General features: G+C 40.6%; 1 protein-coding gene across 2 annotated transcripts in view; it reads right to left on the bottom strand.

Annotated features, from left to right (window-relative positions):
* DACH1 (dachshund family transcription factor 1) overlaps positions 1-7,356 on the bottom strand; it is a 413,755-nt gene extending 406,399 nt beyond the window's left edge. The window contains exon 1 of one of the 2 annotated variants that reach the window (XM_061170678.1): positions 5,989-7,356. In XM_061170678.1, the coding sequence (XP_061026661.1) occupies positions 5,989-6,848 (860 nt within the window). In that variant the 5' untranslated portion in view covers positions 6,849-7,356. The remainder of the gene's footprint in view (positions 1-5,988) is intronic. The other variant, XM_061170677.1, reaches the window with a different exon arrangement.
* Positions 7,357-16,823: the final 9,467 nt, after the last annotated feature.

The following is a 16,823-nucleotide window of genomic DNA, read 5'->3' as shown; positions in this document are numbered from 1 at the left end:
CAGCAATTAAAAGTTATTTAAAGGACAGCTACTGTAGCAAAAAAAAATTACTTTTGATTGGAAATACTTCTGACAAATTGAGGAGAAGGAAAGTAAAGGAATTTGAGGACAATGTGGGCTCACAGAGCCACTGGTATGCCTGAGATATATGTATCTGTGCAGATCAGGGCCTTTGATAGTCCACTTATCTAAGCTTTTAAGTCAGGTTTTCTTCATTAAAAAATAAATTATTGAGCATAACAAATATAATGGAAAAGAGGCTCCTTAATGCAGTCTCTAAGTCTGAAAATATAAATATAAATATAAATGTATTTTTAATGTATTCTTAACTGAATTTTTAGCTGCAGCATTCACACACACACACACACACACACACACACACACACACACGACTGACCAATCACAGTGCAGTAACTCAGTAAAGAGAATGGCACATGCTGGCACATGCTAAGGTCATTCTATTCTCATAACAATTCAAACATAAAATGATAAAACTTTATCTTAAATACATGTTAAAATATCCAAATAGTTAATAATTTTTTTTCACATTTTTTGGTCATTTTAAAGGTATATAAATTGATATGATTTTTTTTTTTTTCCCTTGGTGAACAATCTGAAAATGAAATCCTGGAAAGATTAAATTCAGGCAAAGTTGAACTTTTCTAAAGAATCAAGTAATGAAAACCTTAAAACCAAAATGTTTAGTGAAATCTAGAAGACTCACCTGTACCTATTTAGAAGGCATATTTCAAACTAATTTCTTCAGACAAAGATTTAAAGGGAGACAGCTTACAACCTGTGAGAGTTTCATTTCTTATTATATTTTGCAATACATGTGTTCTATGTTGCTAATACAATGCAATTTAAATGATTATTTTACTTGATTAACAAAGGCAACTGTATGAAACAATTTAGTAAAATAACTTGGAAAGATAAAATAATACTAATTGACAGTCAAAGCACAAATTGTTCCTAAAATAACAACTACTTGGTTGCACATTAAGCTACAGATGCTACTTACATTCCAAAAACAAAACAGCAAATGAGAAACAATAAAGCATACTATGTTTTTGTATGCTAGTGAATCACACATGGTAAATCACCAAAGAGAAGAGTGATTTATGCTTAAATCCAGCCAAGACTTTAATCAATACTGGGTGTCACATCTCAGAAGGTTGGGGAAGGTAGTGAGGCAAAATGAGAGTGGCTAATATTGGTCTCAATAATTTATACGCAACTTCCGTGAAATGTGGTAGATTAAACAAAAAAAACCCAGCAGATTTAGACTAAATGAAGTTTAAAAAGTCTGCCTTAAATGCAAATACAAAAATTTGATGCAAGAAAACTGACAAGAAAAAATAAGCCTTTCTTGTAGTTTATTCTACATAATATTTGAAGCATCACAAAATAAAATATTATATGTGCAAATCAAATTAAGTGTCTCAGGGCATTAACCGTGGAGTTCAGAAAGTAAACCATCTTCATCCTCATAACTATGTGCACTTTGTGACAATAATGATGATGATATCATTGGAGACTAACTCCAAGGGAAAAAAAAAACAGGTTTGAAAGATATTATCCAAATAACTCGAGAATTTGTATCTTGCAATATAATGTGGTTAAACAAGGTAAATCCGAGGTCAGCATATTCTTAGATTTTATTTATGTATTAGTTATTAAACTGCAATTTACTAACATTTAAAAAGTGTGCAGAGATAAGTGATGGAACCAAAAAACTTTCACATTTTAGGCCCTACTCTTCTAATTATGCCATATTCTTCTTGAAATGTTATACGACGAGACATCAGGCTTTACAGGAGCCATTAATAGACTGTAATACAAAAACTTCAAAAGCATGGTCGCTCTTCATTTGAAGTAAGTTTTGAATTTCTCTGTGCCAAGTATCATAATTATCTGTGAGAAGGGAGTCTGTATTGTGTTGAAACTTTCTACATCGAGGCATAAATGCATAAGTCCGTGCCATTGAATAGCATGCAACGGAGGAAATGTTAAATAAATATGCCATTTTTATTTAAAAAAAACTTCTGACAAAAAAAGAGCCAAGAATTGGAAAATATTTTATACTTCTTATACTAAAACTGCATTCATATATTACCACTGGACAAAAAAAGACATGCAGTCTCTCAATTTGCTGTCAATAGATGGTACTGACTTTTAAGACAAAAGAATACTGTTTGTGAATATATGTATATTTATATAAAATGTCTGATAAAACTAACTGGAATCTTTTCAAGTTAAAAACTCCATAAATCTAGGGCTATGTAGGACCCAGATCACAAGCTGGTTTGGAGGATCCTGAGACAAAATCAACTTCTGGCAGTGCTCAAAAAAAAAAAAAAAAAAAAAAATTCATTTTAGATGACAAAATAGAACAGAGTCACTTTTTATTACCTGAATTCACAGAAAATTGAATGCTAACCCAAATCTACAAACAAGCAACTGACTCAGAGACTTGACCATGTACATAATTACTTTTCTTTTTTTGTTGTTGTTTAATGGTTACCAGTTAATTAAGTGACCTCTGTTGCAACAGCCAAGTTCATGCAACTAATGTTTAGTTGAAAAATAATAATTAGAGGAAGCTGATCAAGGTCAGACTTTGTCCTCTGACAACTTTTAAATATATTTCCTTATATTTTCTTTCATGCTTTGAGACCCCTATTTTATTTAGCTTTACTATCAAGGAGGTGACAGTCTCTGTTTCATCTCCTTGTGGTAATGACAGATGGCTTCAACATTTATTCTAGTTTTCATAGATAGCACACTGATGCAATAGCCCCAAGCAAATTAAATCCACTCCGAGGTTTGTTACTAACTTACTGAGCCACTTTGAGCAAGTTTATGAACCCTTCTTTTCCTTAACATCAAAAATTTTGGTGCCTCAGATTCTCTGGTATCTAAATACTCTTAAGAGACATAATTAAATACATGTTCTGTAAAAAGCTGAGAGTGCTAAGATTTAATGTTTCTTGCACACTATGGACATATTATTTTATATAGTTTGCCTCTCTGCACAGTTCCTCTTATCTTTTGCATAAATTATTCCTTTAGATAGTCTCTTAAGTAGCCAGAGGAGAAAAAAACCATAATGAAAGAAATCAATATATATAGATGAATGAAAAAGGATCTTAATAGTAAGGGCATAAACTGGACTTGAATGAAAAGGGTAATTTTAGTTTTGTAAATTCAAGATAAAAATATTTTAGGTATTGTTTCCAACGTTGAGAAATAAGACAGTAGCACTTGTAATTATCACTAAAAAATAATGCATCACAATGCAAACAGTATATTTTGGTGAGAGGGAGTTCAACGATAAGTTTTCTATTTTCTTAGTCAGTGGCAGAATTAGGGAAACCTAGGCAGATATCTACAACTACACATCTTCTTCAGTATTTGCATGTGTTTAGGTTTGAGAAAGTCTTGTAGTTGATAAAAGATCAAAATGCAATAGTAAATCAACAAACTTACCACATTTAACTTTAACCTGAAATAGAGTTTCGGAATAACACATTTAATTGTAAAGTATTAAAACGAGGTGACTGAAATATAATTAGAGTACTGATGAGATATTTTTGAAGGGATAAACAGTTTTACCGGATTTAACTTATCTTGGCTCTGAAAGTTTTAACTCCAGAGCCTTTGTTAACCTCAGGGAAAAAATATTTTAAAATTCTTTCCCAATAACTTTAAGAATATTCTCCAACCATATGGTGAGGACTTCAATTCCAAAATCTGAAAATTCCAAATTTTCAGAAATTTCTGAAAAAAAAAAACCCCACAAAACATCAAGAGGATAATTGTAAGAGGTGTAACACTACCTGCTTTAAATTGATTATAACGTTGCAGTCTCTGAAAGGAGTTTTCTCCACCAATTTTTTTGCGTGTTATGTGAAATGGCCATTAATTATCTAGTACAGTGTGTGCTGTAAGAAACACACAAAGAAGATTCAAGAGAAGAGTGGTTTGGTTACTAAGAAAAACAGCGCTTCACCAATCTACTGGATAGGTAGGCAATTTTACCACAATCATATCTGAACTGGCTTCAAATTTCGACTAGCATTCTTTATAACAACTCCGCAACAATTTTCTGCCCTGATTCTACTTGTTTTAACAGTAGATTTTTTGCAAATATGTTATCTTCTGTACACGCAAGGACTCCAATTATCTCCGTAAATGACGTTTAGTGATCAAGATTCCCCCTCAATCTTTACTGCCACCTGTCCAGACTCTTGGGCACGCGTGCGCGTACACACACGCGGGCGCTCAGCATTCACCCAAAAATAGTAGAAATGAAGGTTCAAAACCCAGATATACACCCATGGCCCGATGCAAAGAATGGCAAATGAACACGGAAAAGAGTTTCTGGCTAGGTCAGGGTAAGACATTTACTGGGTTGGAGTTCGAGTCTTTTTCGTCTTCCAGTCTTCCGGGGGCACTAGCCAGAAGTCTTCTCCCAGGGAAGAAATAGCTAGGGGCTTTTCTACCCCGGTTTCCTTCTGGTCTAGTCCTGCGCCTCTTTCCTTGCCGCCTCTGTTTCCCTAGCTCTACTAGGGGCACACACCCAAAAGGAGTAAAACTCCGCTCCTTCTCCCGATCTTTAAACTTATTTGGAGGGTACCGAAGTCGCTGCACACATTTTGCGCGCAGTTCCCACGCGCTCACTTCTAGACTCCAACTTTCCCTACTCGCTTTTACCCGGCATCTCTGAACTTTCCCCTCTGCAGCCAACGATGGGGACAAGACGGAACCGTGAGAGCGGGTGGAATGATCACTTCTACCCCGAAACTGACAAGTTACCCTACTCCCGCCCCCTCTCGGTAGATCCTCCCCCGGTGAGCGTTCATTAGCATAAAACTGGTCGGGCCGGGCTCCGGGTCCCGTGGCCTCTATAGAGTTCCCGCGCTTTGCCGGGCTGGGGAAGCCATGGCACCGGTATTCAGGTCCACAGAGCATGCCAGTGCAAAACCTGCACCTGCTCATTGCGTGAGCTACTAACCCTTAACAAAAAAAAAAAAAAAAAAAAAAAGAAAGAAAAGAAAAGGGAAAAAAAAGGAAAAGATAAAAAGAACAGTTTGGAGAGAGAGCGAGAGAGCAAGCTGTGGTCTTCCTTCCCCATCTCTCCGGTTCAGCTTCCAAGAGTCTCAGGCACCCGGTCACCTCCCCCTACGGAAGGAACCTTGCCGGTCCCCTCGCGTCTGCCCCGGGGCAAACGTACCCCTTCATCTTCTTTGCACACGCACACGCTCACACGCGGACACACGCACAGATGCGCGCACACACAGACCCCTCCCCTCCGCGGGCTTGCCCTCGGGGCTTCGGAGCTGAACTCGCTTTGGGTCCCCCGGGATTGCGCCGGCCTCTCGGCCTCTGGGGCCTTCCCCCTCCCGACCTCCAAGTGACCCACTCTCAAGGCTACCTCGCGGGGCCCTCACCCGGAGCGCGTCTTCCCGCTCCTCGAACCCTGCCGAGCAGGGTCACGACCTCCCTCCGCCCCCGGGATGCCGCCTGGCGCCTCCGAGCAGCCAGGCCAGTGCCCCGCGCCTGGCGGTGGAACCCGGGTCCGAGGGAGCGCGCACACGGGCGGCCGCGCTGAGAGGGGTCCCCTGACGCCGGCGTGGCCCAGGAAGGGCGCTGTGGCCCCTGGAAAGGCACCGTCCTCCTCCTTCCCGCCCCCTCTGCCCGGAGGCTTGGGGTTCTCGCGTGCCACAGCAGCTGCGCCCCCGCGCCCGGGCCAGCAAGGGGCGGACCCGGCCGGAAGAGCGCGATCTGGGCAGGGTGAGGTGCCAACTTCTCAGAGGGTCGGGAGCGGCCGGCGAGCCCCGAGGAAAGAGAGGAGAGGGCCGCGCTCGCCGGAGCGCGCGGCTCGCGGGCGCGCGGAGCGAGCGGCGCCCTGAAGGGAGCGAGGGAAGGGCGAGGAGACCGGTGGGAAGGGACCACGGGCGGCGGAGGCGGCCCCCCGCTCTTTACCTTGCGTTGGTGCAGTCATTGTAGAGGGTCTCGAAGTCCTTCCTGGAGATGAGTTTGCAGCGGTTCACTCCGGGCTGGATGGCGCCCAGTCCCCTCAGGATGCGAACCTGTTCCACATTGCACACCACGGGCGTGATCTCCAGCCGCTTCAGCTTGGTGTAGACGGTGTGCAAGCCCCCCACCAAGTGCTTCAGGAACAGGTCGAAAGCCTGGGGCAGGCAGATCAGCTCGCAGCCCTCCACCGTGAAGGAAGCCACTTTGGCCCCCCTCAGATCCACCATTTTGCACTCATTATTCTGGGGGGTGTTTTCCACTGGGGACGGGGTCGAGTACACGGGTTTCCCGGGGAGGGGCCCGCAGCTGCTGCTACTGCTGCTGCTGCTGCTGCTGCTACTGCTGCTGCTGCTGCCGCTGCTGCCGCTGCTGCCCGCGCTCGCGTTGATGGGGGTGCTGGAGGCGCCGCCAGCGCTAATGCCGCCGCCGCCGCCGCCGCCGCCGCCACCGCCGCCGCCGGCGGTCGCCAGGCTGGGGTTGGGGTTGCAGTTGCTGCCGCTGCCGCCGCCGCCGCCGCCGCCGCCGCCGCCGCCGCCTCCGTTGCCCGCGCTGCCGCCGCCGCCTCCGCTGCCGCCGCCGGTGGAGGTGACTGTGGCCGCCGCCGCCGCCGCCGCCGCCGCCGAAGCGATGGGCTCCGGCCGGAACAGAGTTGGCCCTGAGGACGCCGGGGGCCCGATGGACGGAGCCGGAGACGAGGTCGCCGAGGAGGTGGAGGTGGTGGTGCCGGAGGAGGAAGCAGACGTGGAGATCGGGGGTTGAGTGGGGACCAGCTGGGTCGGAGGGATCAAAGCCGCCGGCACTGCCATGGTCACATATAAGGGGAAACAGAAGGAGGAGAAGCGAGGGGAAAAGTTGCCACACGCCCCGGGGAGGGCAAGGGGAAAAAGGGGGGCGGGCGGGAGAAGGAGCTAGGGGGCCACAACAATAACTCAGAGAGAACGACAAGGAGAAAGGGAGAGAAGGGGGGAAAAAGGAGGTGAGGGTAAGAAAGAGCGAGCGCAGGAGGGGCGAGCGCGAGAGGCGCTCTAGAGAGAAACGCACAAAAGTGTCCCGCAAGTCGAAATGCGAGTCCTCTCCGGGGGCTGGGATCGGGGGCTGGTTTGGAGAGGGGGGGGGCGGGGAGGGTGGGCTGTTGTTGTGTGGGTCCCGCTCTAGCACAAAGTTAAGGATGAAGGTGAAAAGGAGGAGATTTGAAGGACTTGGGTTCTCCCTGGCAAGTACATTGATCAAAGATTGAGAGGGGAATGACAGAGAGAAAATGAGCTGAAAAGTGCAGGCTGCCGGCTGGACGAGTTGTTGTTGTCACACGGTGCAGAGGGGAGGAGCTCCGGAAACTTGAAATACCCTTTGAAGCCGCAAAACCCTCACTCACTAGTATTAACCCAAATTATCCAACCAGGAACTCGGAGCAGGGACTCCGAGAGCGCGAGACCCAGGGAAAGCGAGGGAGCGAGGAAAGGAGGAGGGGAGGGGGAGGATAAGTAAGAAACTATGGGAGGGACGGAGAGGAAAAGCCGGGACATAGAAGTGGCGATCGGAAAGAGGGATCATCGACTTCTTTCTCTTCTACTACCGTTAGACTGCATGTCTTAATATTCCATTTCGTCCGCGAAGACTCGTAATTTTTTCCAAAACCTTCTGAACAATCGTCTGCCAACTTAAAGAGGAGCCAGAGCGCTCCGAGCTCTCCTTCAAGGATTTAGGATGTATCTCCTCTCTTTTTTTGCAATGAGATATAAATGAAAACACATCTTCTCCCTTCATGATAATTAAGAAATTATTCTGAGGAAAATCCATGTGGAAGCAAAGCGCATGTTTTCTGCATCTGATTATTTTATCTGTCGGTTCGATTATTTATTTGTTTAAAGATAGTGAAAAATTCCAGGAGAGTTTTCAAGTTGTGGGGAAGAAGTCAGTCTGAAATCGCTTAAGAATCATGGAATGCTCTGCATTCAATCCCTCATTTCCTAATAGATTGTGGAAAGAAAGAAATGCTTGCCATGATGTGGATGGTTGAGAATAACTTCACTTTCGCCCCAAAGGCAGGTCAGAAATGCCAATCATACCGAGAGAATTCGAAGAGATAAGGCACCCTTGAAGATTTAGAAAGTGGCGGGGAAACAACACACTAATTTTTCTTACCTAAAACTCTGTAATTAATTCACCTGTCTTGCACAGACGCCAACCATCCTCATATCGTTTAAAACCCAAGGCTAGTTGCTAATGTGTTAGGTAACTATATGTGTGTGTGTGTGTGTGTGTATATACACACATCTACACCCACATATATTGTATTTGAAAAGTATCACTGTATTTTGGGAAAGTCCTTCTCAGTTTGTAGAAATATGTTTTGTAAATAATGAAAAGAACAAAAACAAAGCTCGCTAGTTGACTTGTAAAGGCAGAAAGGGTAGCTATGCTTAAAAACATTAGGCTGAGTTTAGACTCTCTTCCTCTTTGCCTTCCTCTCTGCTTTTCTTCCCTTTTCTAACTTGTTGCATGAAAGTACTATTTATTCAAGGATTTTTGACCAACCTGTGATTTGAGCATAGGTCAAGTCTGTTCTCTGTTTATATCTCTAGGAATCTTAAATAATTAGGCTTTAAACCTGTCTGCACATGTTCATTAACTTTACAAGATAGAAACAGTGCTTTAGCATTTGACAGATTTTAAAAATAAACTATTAGCATCGGGTTCACAGTGTAGTGTTGAAATTATTATCACATTTCTTTTTATCATTTAAATTCTTTAACCTTTTTGAAGTTTAGTGTCAAAAGGTGCAGGAAATATTTATAGAGAAATATGGCACTATTGACTAATTAGTCTAAGTTTATACTAAACTTTTTGGGGCATAGCAGTTATATCAGGAGGCTTTCCTGGGTCATAAGAATTCAGAAAATTGATTGTTGCCAAAAAGTAGATTAACTTCTATGAGATAGCTAAAGTGTATACAGTTGTTTTGCCTAGTTAGCCAATGTAGTTTGATATATCCAGAAATAATTTATATTAATTTTCACTCCTCTTATCTGACTTCAGTTAAAAATAGGGATTGGATATATATCACATACATCAGAACACCTCTTTAAGTGTTTATGCCTGTTTTGGACAATATTACCTTTTTTTTTTTAAAAAAAATGCCAGACAACTATGTTAATGAGTAGAGGTGAGGAAGAAGATATTAAGCCCTGAGAAACTAATTTTATTTTGGAATTGCATGCACGACTTTAATAAACTCTGCTCTAGTTTTTAAAATGCTAAACTAGTTTCTTCGTTTTAAATTCTAGACCCACAAATGGAAAAAATTAGAATTAAATGCCCCAAATCTGCGCTAAGCATTCTCGTTTCTCGTATTTCCTTAAACTGTCACTCACCTAATACCTGCCACACTCCGAAGCCACGGACAGGAAGTAATGATAGCTGACCAAGCCATAATCCCACCCAGCAGCAAAGCAAAGTCCAAATTTTCTGCAGGGAACCCTGCGTCTCCCAGCACGTGCTCCATTCAGAGGCAGGGCTTGGGGCGCCTGCCCCTACCTGAATGGGAGCTTCCTTCCCCTCACCCCCCATCTCAGGTCTCTAAACCGTTTTTTAGGAACTACCACTTACCCCGGTGATCAAACAATAGGATTAGAAAAGGCACATAATGCAAATTAAAATATGTAGGAAAGAAAAGCCTGGAAAAATTCAAATTTCTTCATTCCTTTCTATTTTTATTTTTTGGGAAATATTACCAGTGATTAAGGCAAATGGTATTTCATAACAGCAGATAAATCAACTGCACAGATTTCAAATTCCCACTCTTCCTATCACATCTTTAGGTTTCCAAGCTTTTGTCTTGTTTGTTTATTGTTTTACATCTCTGTTTGGTTCAGGTCCTCTCCTTCCATCTCCTCCTCTCCAACCTGCACTCAGTTTGCATAAGCATAACTCAAAGTACTGTAACTGATATTAGAAAATTCTCCCTGTGTGTTGTGAAGACGTATTGTGCTAAAATCAATAAGACTGTTTAAAATTCAAAGACCTGCAAATTGTTCTGTTTGTCCTTTGATAGGGCCTATGCTGATTAAAATGCTACCAAGAAAGCTTAATTGCTGCACTAATTAAGAAGTCTTTAATTTCTTTCCTAGGATATCGTTTGAAGCTGAGCTTGTACCAGTTCAGGGAAGGTATTTTCTTCCCTCCCTCTGCCCCCTCCTGGCCCCTCCCTTCCCCTTCCCCTTCCCCCTCCTTCCGTGCCCCCGAAGACATCCTTGTGAATGGAACTAATAGAGAGAGTGGTCTCAGGGCTCACCATCTATTACTTAACAAAAATCGGCACAGGAGACAGAGTTCAGTGCAGTAGGAAATGCAGTTTTGAGAAGAGCTGTAAGGTTGCAGGAGACAGTGAGAAAATACAGACTAGCTGTTGCAGCAAAAGTCCCGGTGAATACCTGGATAACAACAGACACTTTAGCCTGAAGATGAGGGCATCCTATTTGGTTAAAAGGGACAGTGACAAGGAAATGCTTCTGTTGAATCAGGGAAACATAAAAATATACTTTCAAAACCTGTGCTTTAGAAACGAAGAATAAATCTGTAGAAAGGTGGACTTAGAGTTGGGATTTGGTAAGTATCATTCTATTTTATGAGTATAAAACCATGAATTCTATGGGGATTCATTTTTGACCCTTTTTATAACCCAGGGAGGCATAGCACTGTATTACATCCATTCCATCCTTATCTATTGACCTATTTTATTCACTGATTTCTCAAGTGGGGAAACTGACTAAATGATTTCACAAAGCTTTCTCTGTAATCAATAGTCATTTTAAAGTTATATTCATGCTGCATTATAATTCTGGTAAATGACTGCAAAGCAGAGGATTGTAAGAAAGATACAAATATTGACAAAGCCAGGATAAGTCATGTCTTTAAATCTTTAGGGTTTCAATATAGCAATTGATATAATTGAGATTGAAAATGTGGATTTCATAGAATATTAAAAAAAACTAAAATGTTCTAATAACTTAAAGGCAATACATATCTGAATGTTTCTCGAATATCTCAAAATTTCCTGAAAGCTTTGAGTATCCTCTTTTTATAGCATCACTAACTAAATGAAACAGAAACAATTTGGGAATAAGCAGAAAGGACAACAAGAAAAGGTTCCTTGCAATTTTATTCTTTTAATTTTCCCCCAAGTTCTATTAGAAGCATGAACAGAAAAATACAGATGTATACCTCAGATATATACTGAATTCCTTTCAGTGACAGGACAAGGAGATAACATGCTTAATAGATTCAAAGGGAGACTTACCATTCCGAGCACGACGTCACTCTAATTATGTTTACTCTAATTGAAAGCAAGGTTTTTTGGAATCTGAAATTACTTTCAGAATTCTTTTTTAAATAATGCAAGTGGATCAAATGTTGATCACAAGCATTTCAATCTTTCAAAATGTATTGGAAAATTAAATGAAAAGTGGAGTTTGGTACAAACAATGCCCCAGGGCAAAAAACAACTAACACTAGATTTTCCAGTCCAGCCATAACACAAATCAATTTGAGCACACTTCTATGGCCAGACTGCCAGATTGTTATGACTGCTAATTCACTCAATCAAAGAGTGCATTAGCACACCCGGCACAAATAGCTTTCACAATAGGGTGCACTTCTGAACAATTCTAAGATATATCACAACGGCGAAGTAAAGAGGAAGATGATTTTTACATCTGCGTATTTACTAATGGACCTGTTTCCTTAATAGAAAAAAAAAAAAAAAAAGACAAACTTCAGGCGGAGGTTTATAAAGGAGCTCTCCAAGTTTGGCAAATCTAGAAAGATAACAGGGTACCAGTAGTTGACTGACTTTGTTAAACGTTTCTCAGGAGAGAGTCCAAAATTGATGTTTGCACTTCAGTAGTAAATCATTGAAGATGGAGAAATTATGCCAAGTAACTCTCTCAAGCCTTTTTAACTCAGACACACGGCCTCACCAATCAGCTCAGCAGATAAACCCTGACTACCTTAAGCAAAGGCTTCCCTACTTTTACACTTTCTGTCTCTTCTCTCCCCACCTGGGGTTCCAACTTCTGACTTTTAGTGTCTCATTTCTACAGTCTCCCTCTTTTCCAGCTCCTGTCCCTCCTCAAACAAGGAATAAGACTTTTATCTCAAGGATACATTCTCTACTCATGTACAGAGAGCTTGGTGATAAATTACCCAAAGGACAGAAGGTGGGGAGCTGAACACACTATAACTTGAAGCGCTCAAACTTTTTATTACAAATTGCCATTCTTAATAAAGGAGTGGTCAAAATGGTCATAAGTAACTCTGACTTGTTTTCCAGCATGGAAATGCATGGACCATATATGTATGCTTACTGAACACATGTAGTAGTCACTTATTCATGTTCACATTTACATAGATGTCAGAACCAAATGGCACAATTTGGCAGTACTGTTCCTCCCTCCCTAATCTTCTATCCTCACCCCATTTTCTCCTGGTTCAAAATGAAGGTGACATGTTGGCCGAAAATACTTTGCTGGTTATGGAGCATACTGTAAGAAATCTCTAAACCCATGTCGGGGGAGAGAAAGGAGAATAGTTAGAGGAGCAAAGAGGAGAACAGTTACAAAGAAAAATATCATCATGGAATGGTTTTCCTTACTCCAAACTGCATCATTTCTACAACAAGTAGTCAACTCTCCATGATAATTTGGTTATACTTTCCCAGCACTACTTACTTCCAGTGTTAAGTATCCTAATTCCATCTGGGGGTTGGTATTAAGAGTTGCACAGGCAAACACTTGATAAAAAAAAAAAAAAAAACCACAGCGAGATCATTTTAGAGTTGGATCATAAAAGGAAGCAGCAAAAATAATGATATAAATTGAGATTAATTCCCTTCATCTCTTAAATGGTAAGAGGGATGGCAGACTGGATTGAAGGTCAAAAAGTCAGGCAGATATTTAAATCCCTAGTTTTCTAGGAACTATTGTACCTTCAATTGCACCTTTTCATATATGGCATTTTCTAATTGTCATACTCCTTTCTTTTTAAATAGCCAAAAGCTCATTTTTCTTTAAAGAATATCAGTATTAAGATGTATGACTTGCTCGAGGGATACATAGTTGGGAACGGGGGGTGGAAAGAAGTCTTACGTAGTGTAAATGCATGTTTAATTTAAAACATAAATTATGGTGTGATTTTGCAATGTTAGGAGAAATGTATTAAACTTAATTATAAAAGTTTCTATTGATTCACTGTCTGCTTTTCTGTTTTTGTTTAAACTTATTATCTTGGTCTTTTTTCTTTCTCTTTGCTTTATTAAATAAAAGAAGAGGTCATTGTCCAACAAATAGCCTATAAAAATTGTTCTATTTGAAGTCAGAAATTTCAAGGATTGTTAAAAAAGAATAAACTGTTTATTTATTTATTGCCCTTCAGAACAAAGAGATTTCTTTTTTTTTAAGTTGAAAGAATAACAATTGCCACCTTCCAGCTCGAGATCTTGTATGTCAAGTTTCAGCCCAGAGCAAATTTTTACAACAAGTTATAAACCCCCTGTAACAGAGGGGGTTTATTATAATGGAAGTGCTGACACAACCTTAACTATAGCATTGTAAACAACTATGCTATAATATCCATTAAGCAGAAAGAAAAATAAGCTGGCTGATCAATAATTTATACAAAGAGTACCAACTGCAGACATAATAACTGTAATGTTTGCAAAGCAATCTCTCCGCTCTCCAGGCTTAACAGTAAACGCAAACTAGCAATGCTGTTAATTTCCAGCTCCTACAGATAAGAATACAAACAAATTACTTAAAATTATATTTTGCTCAACATTTAGCATGCCTCGATGGGATAAAATAAAATTTAATTATGATGCAACTTGTGCCGGATGCAAAGCTGTTTTGTTTTCCAGCACATTTTATTATGAAAGGACATTCATTTGGAACATCAATTATGGGGAAATAGTGTGTTTCAGTGAGTTGACTTGGGTCAGGCAGGCTCTTCTAAGAGTTATTCAGACATGGAAACAGATTGACACTGTTTAACTTCAAAGAAAGTTACAGGGTTTTACAGAGTCACAACCTGAAATACAATCCTGCAAGCTCTGATCCAAGTCAACTGTCAGTAAAAACACACCTTGTCATTAGAGTTCATGGGAAAAAGACATTGGTTTGGAAAATGTGGCCATGATGAGCAACCAGTGAATCTTGGAGTGCTCAATTAATGGTAAGCCTCTTTTGCATGGGAGCTAGATGGGTCATTTCTACCTAATAAATGTAGAGCAAAATATGTGAGCATTATTTTCTTTTCTGGAAAATTTGAAAAATAGAATTTACTTTGAAAAATAGTATTCGTTACTGCTTTGCTTTTTATAGTGTTCACATAGGTGTGTCATGTTGATATTTTTGTTTTTGTTGATGGGTTTTAAAGCAGGAAAAGAGGATTTGAGAGGAGTCAGAGAAGGGAATAGGGTTGAAAGGTACCAAAGTGTTCATGATGTACATACTCGAGGTTGAACCAGACTGTACATTTCTGAGGTTCACACGGCCATCAGTCTTTTTGTCTGTTCATTTCCTGGGGGTGTGTGGAACCCAGTAGAATGAAGAGACTTTGCTATCAGAGTTGTGAAATGGTGTATTACCCTGTGAGCAATTGCACTTAGAAAGGAACCAGTAATTTATATGAGAAGTGTTTAAGATTGCCTGCTCACCCAGTGATCCATGCCAGGTCAGTTCCAGTAATGCCAGAAAACAAAAGGAGGTGCACATCCCTGGGAAAGAGACACCTTATATGCCTTAAGAGCTCGTGAAGGGAAGCACTAAAGTGCCATTTTCTCAAATGAACTGGTCATTACCATTTAAAATCCTGAGGGCTGTGAGACTGGGGAGGAGAGAAAGAATTTTTCTTTTGATTTAACAGGGCTCTGAAGTCCTAGTTTTTAAGGGGAAGGTATTTTGTTGTGATTGTCTCAGACCTATGCTTTAGCAAAGGTTAAATCCTGAGACGGAGACGCATTTTTGAACAACGGAATGGAAAATGATGAACACAACTGCTCTGAGAAGTACCTGGCCATCTAAAAAAATAGCACAAATGAATTTATTTACAAAACAGAAATAGACTTACAGACATAGAAAACAAACTTATGGTTACCAAAGGGGATGTGAGGTGGCGTGCGGGGGGAGAGATAAATTAGGAGTTTGGGATTAACATACACACACTACTATATATAAAATAGGTAACCAACAAGGACTTACTGTATAGCACAGAGAAGTACACTCAATATCTTGTAATAACCTATAATGGAAAATAATCTGAAAAAGAACACACACACACATATATATATATATGTATGTATAACTGAATCACTTTGCTGTACACTTGAAACTATCACACACTGTAAATTAACTATACTTCAACTAGTAAAAATAAGACTTAGAAATTAACCGTTTAAAAAATTACCAGTAGAGAGAGTAATACAACGCTCTACTGATAATGTCTTCGCCAAGTTCGAAGTTGTTGTTATTAATTTTTTACTTGGGTAGATTATCCCAGATCAACCCCTCACTCCACCAGTTTTCAGGAGAGGACTGTGGGATACTAGCAGGGTGTTATATAAGAAACTACTTTCTGAGAATTCTTCACAGGCCTCTTTATTCTTGTTTAACATAATCAAAGTACAGACTCTGAGCGTACTCACGGAAGGGGTTGCACTACTGCCATCTTCAGCCTCATGCTTTCCCCATATGTTGCAAAGTCATTTTAGTTTTTGAACCAGAGTTCAGTTCATTCACATGTCCAGCATAGCCCCACTTGTGTGTTTAAAGAAAGAACTAAAGAAAACAACTATTTCCTGTATAAGTCAGATTTTATAATTTATTGATTGGCTCAAGATTCAGCACATCCAGGAATCTTTGCAGATAATAACTGTCACCATACATTCCGATGGGTAAGGCAATTATCCTAGGCTTTTACACTTGTTGATATGTTTCTCTTCAGGTGGTCTCAAGTCATTTCCATTCCTTTCAGATAGAGAATATAATGCTTAGCACTTGCTGGGTGCTCAGTAAAAGTTAGCTGGATAATTAAAACTGCTTCTACATTATTCCACCCATTTCCTTTGTCCCCAAATTGTATAAACTGCTCATTCCCCAAATAATATATCATTTGATTCAGACCAGGATATTGAAGACTAACAAAATTTTAGTTATGCTCATTTTTGTTCTACTATATAGCTAATTTAGGAAAATTCTCAAGGCAAAAATCTCGAGATGCGAATAAATTGGGTTTCAAAGAGCTGGAAAAGAGATTTTTAGTCCTATAACAAAGGCTTGTATCTGGGAACCATAAAGAAAGAATCTTGTTAGTCATTCAAGGAGCCATTGAGGAGTCTTCATCAAGACTGAAAATATAAGTGAAAGTATGCTCTGAAGTGCTGCTACAGATGATGAGGAAAAGTATTTAAGTTTGTGTGTGAAAGAGACTCTACTTCCCAAATGTGAGTAAGCAGAGGGTGTATGCAAGAATTTGTATGGTTTTGTTTTAACACTGCCATCACTTCAAAATGCATAACAAAACTCATTTATTTGTGTACTGATTGTATACTGGTTGCTGAGGATGTAAAGAAGAAAAAGATATTCATCCTGATCAGAATTTCATATACATTATCTCAGTTGAGTCTTCTGACCATAACATCATTGAAATTTCGCATTAGGGGAGTCCGCAGATCATCTAATCCTTGGATTGCAGATTTCATTTGCCATTTCCCCTTCCAATGACCATGCTTG

This window comes from Eubalaena glacialis, chromosome 16 (genome assembly GCF_028564815.1).
Source record: "Eubalaena glacialis isolate mEubGla1 chromosome 16, mEubGla1.1.hap2.+ XY, whole genome shotgun sequence".
NCBI classification, from domain to species: Eukaryota; Metazoa; Chordata; class Mammalia; order Artiodactyla; family Balaenidae; genus Eubalaena; species Eubalaena glacialis.
This window is presented reverse-complemented; position numbering and strand designations above follow the sequence as displayed.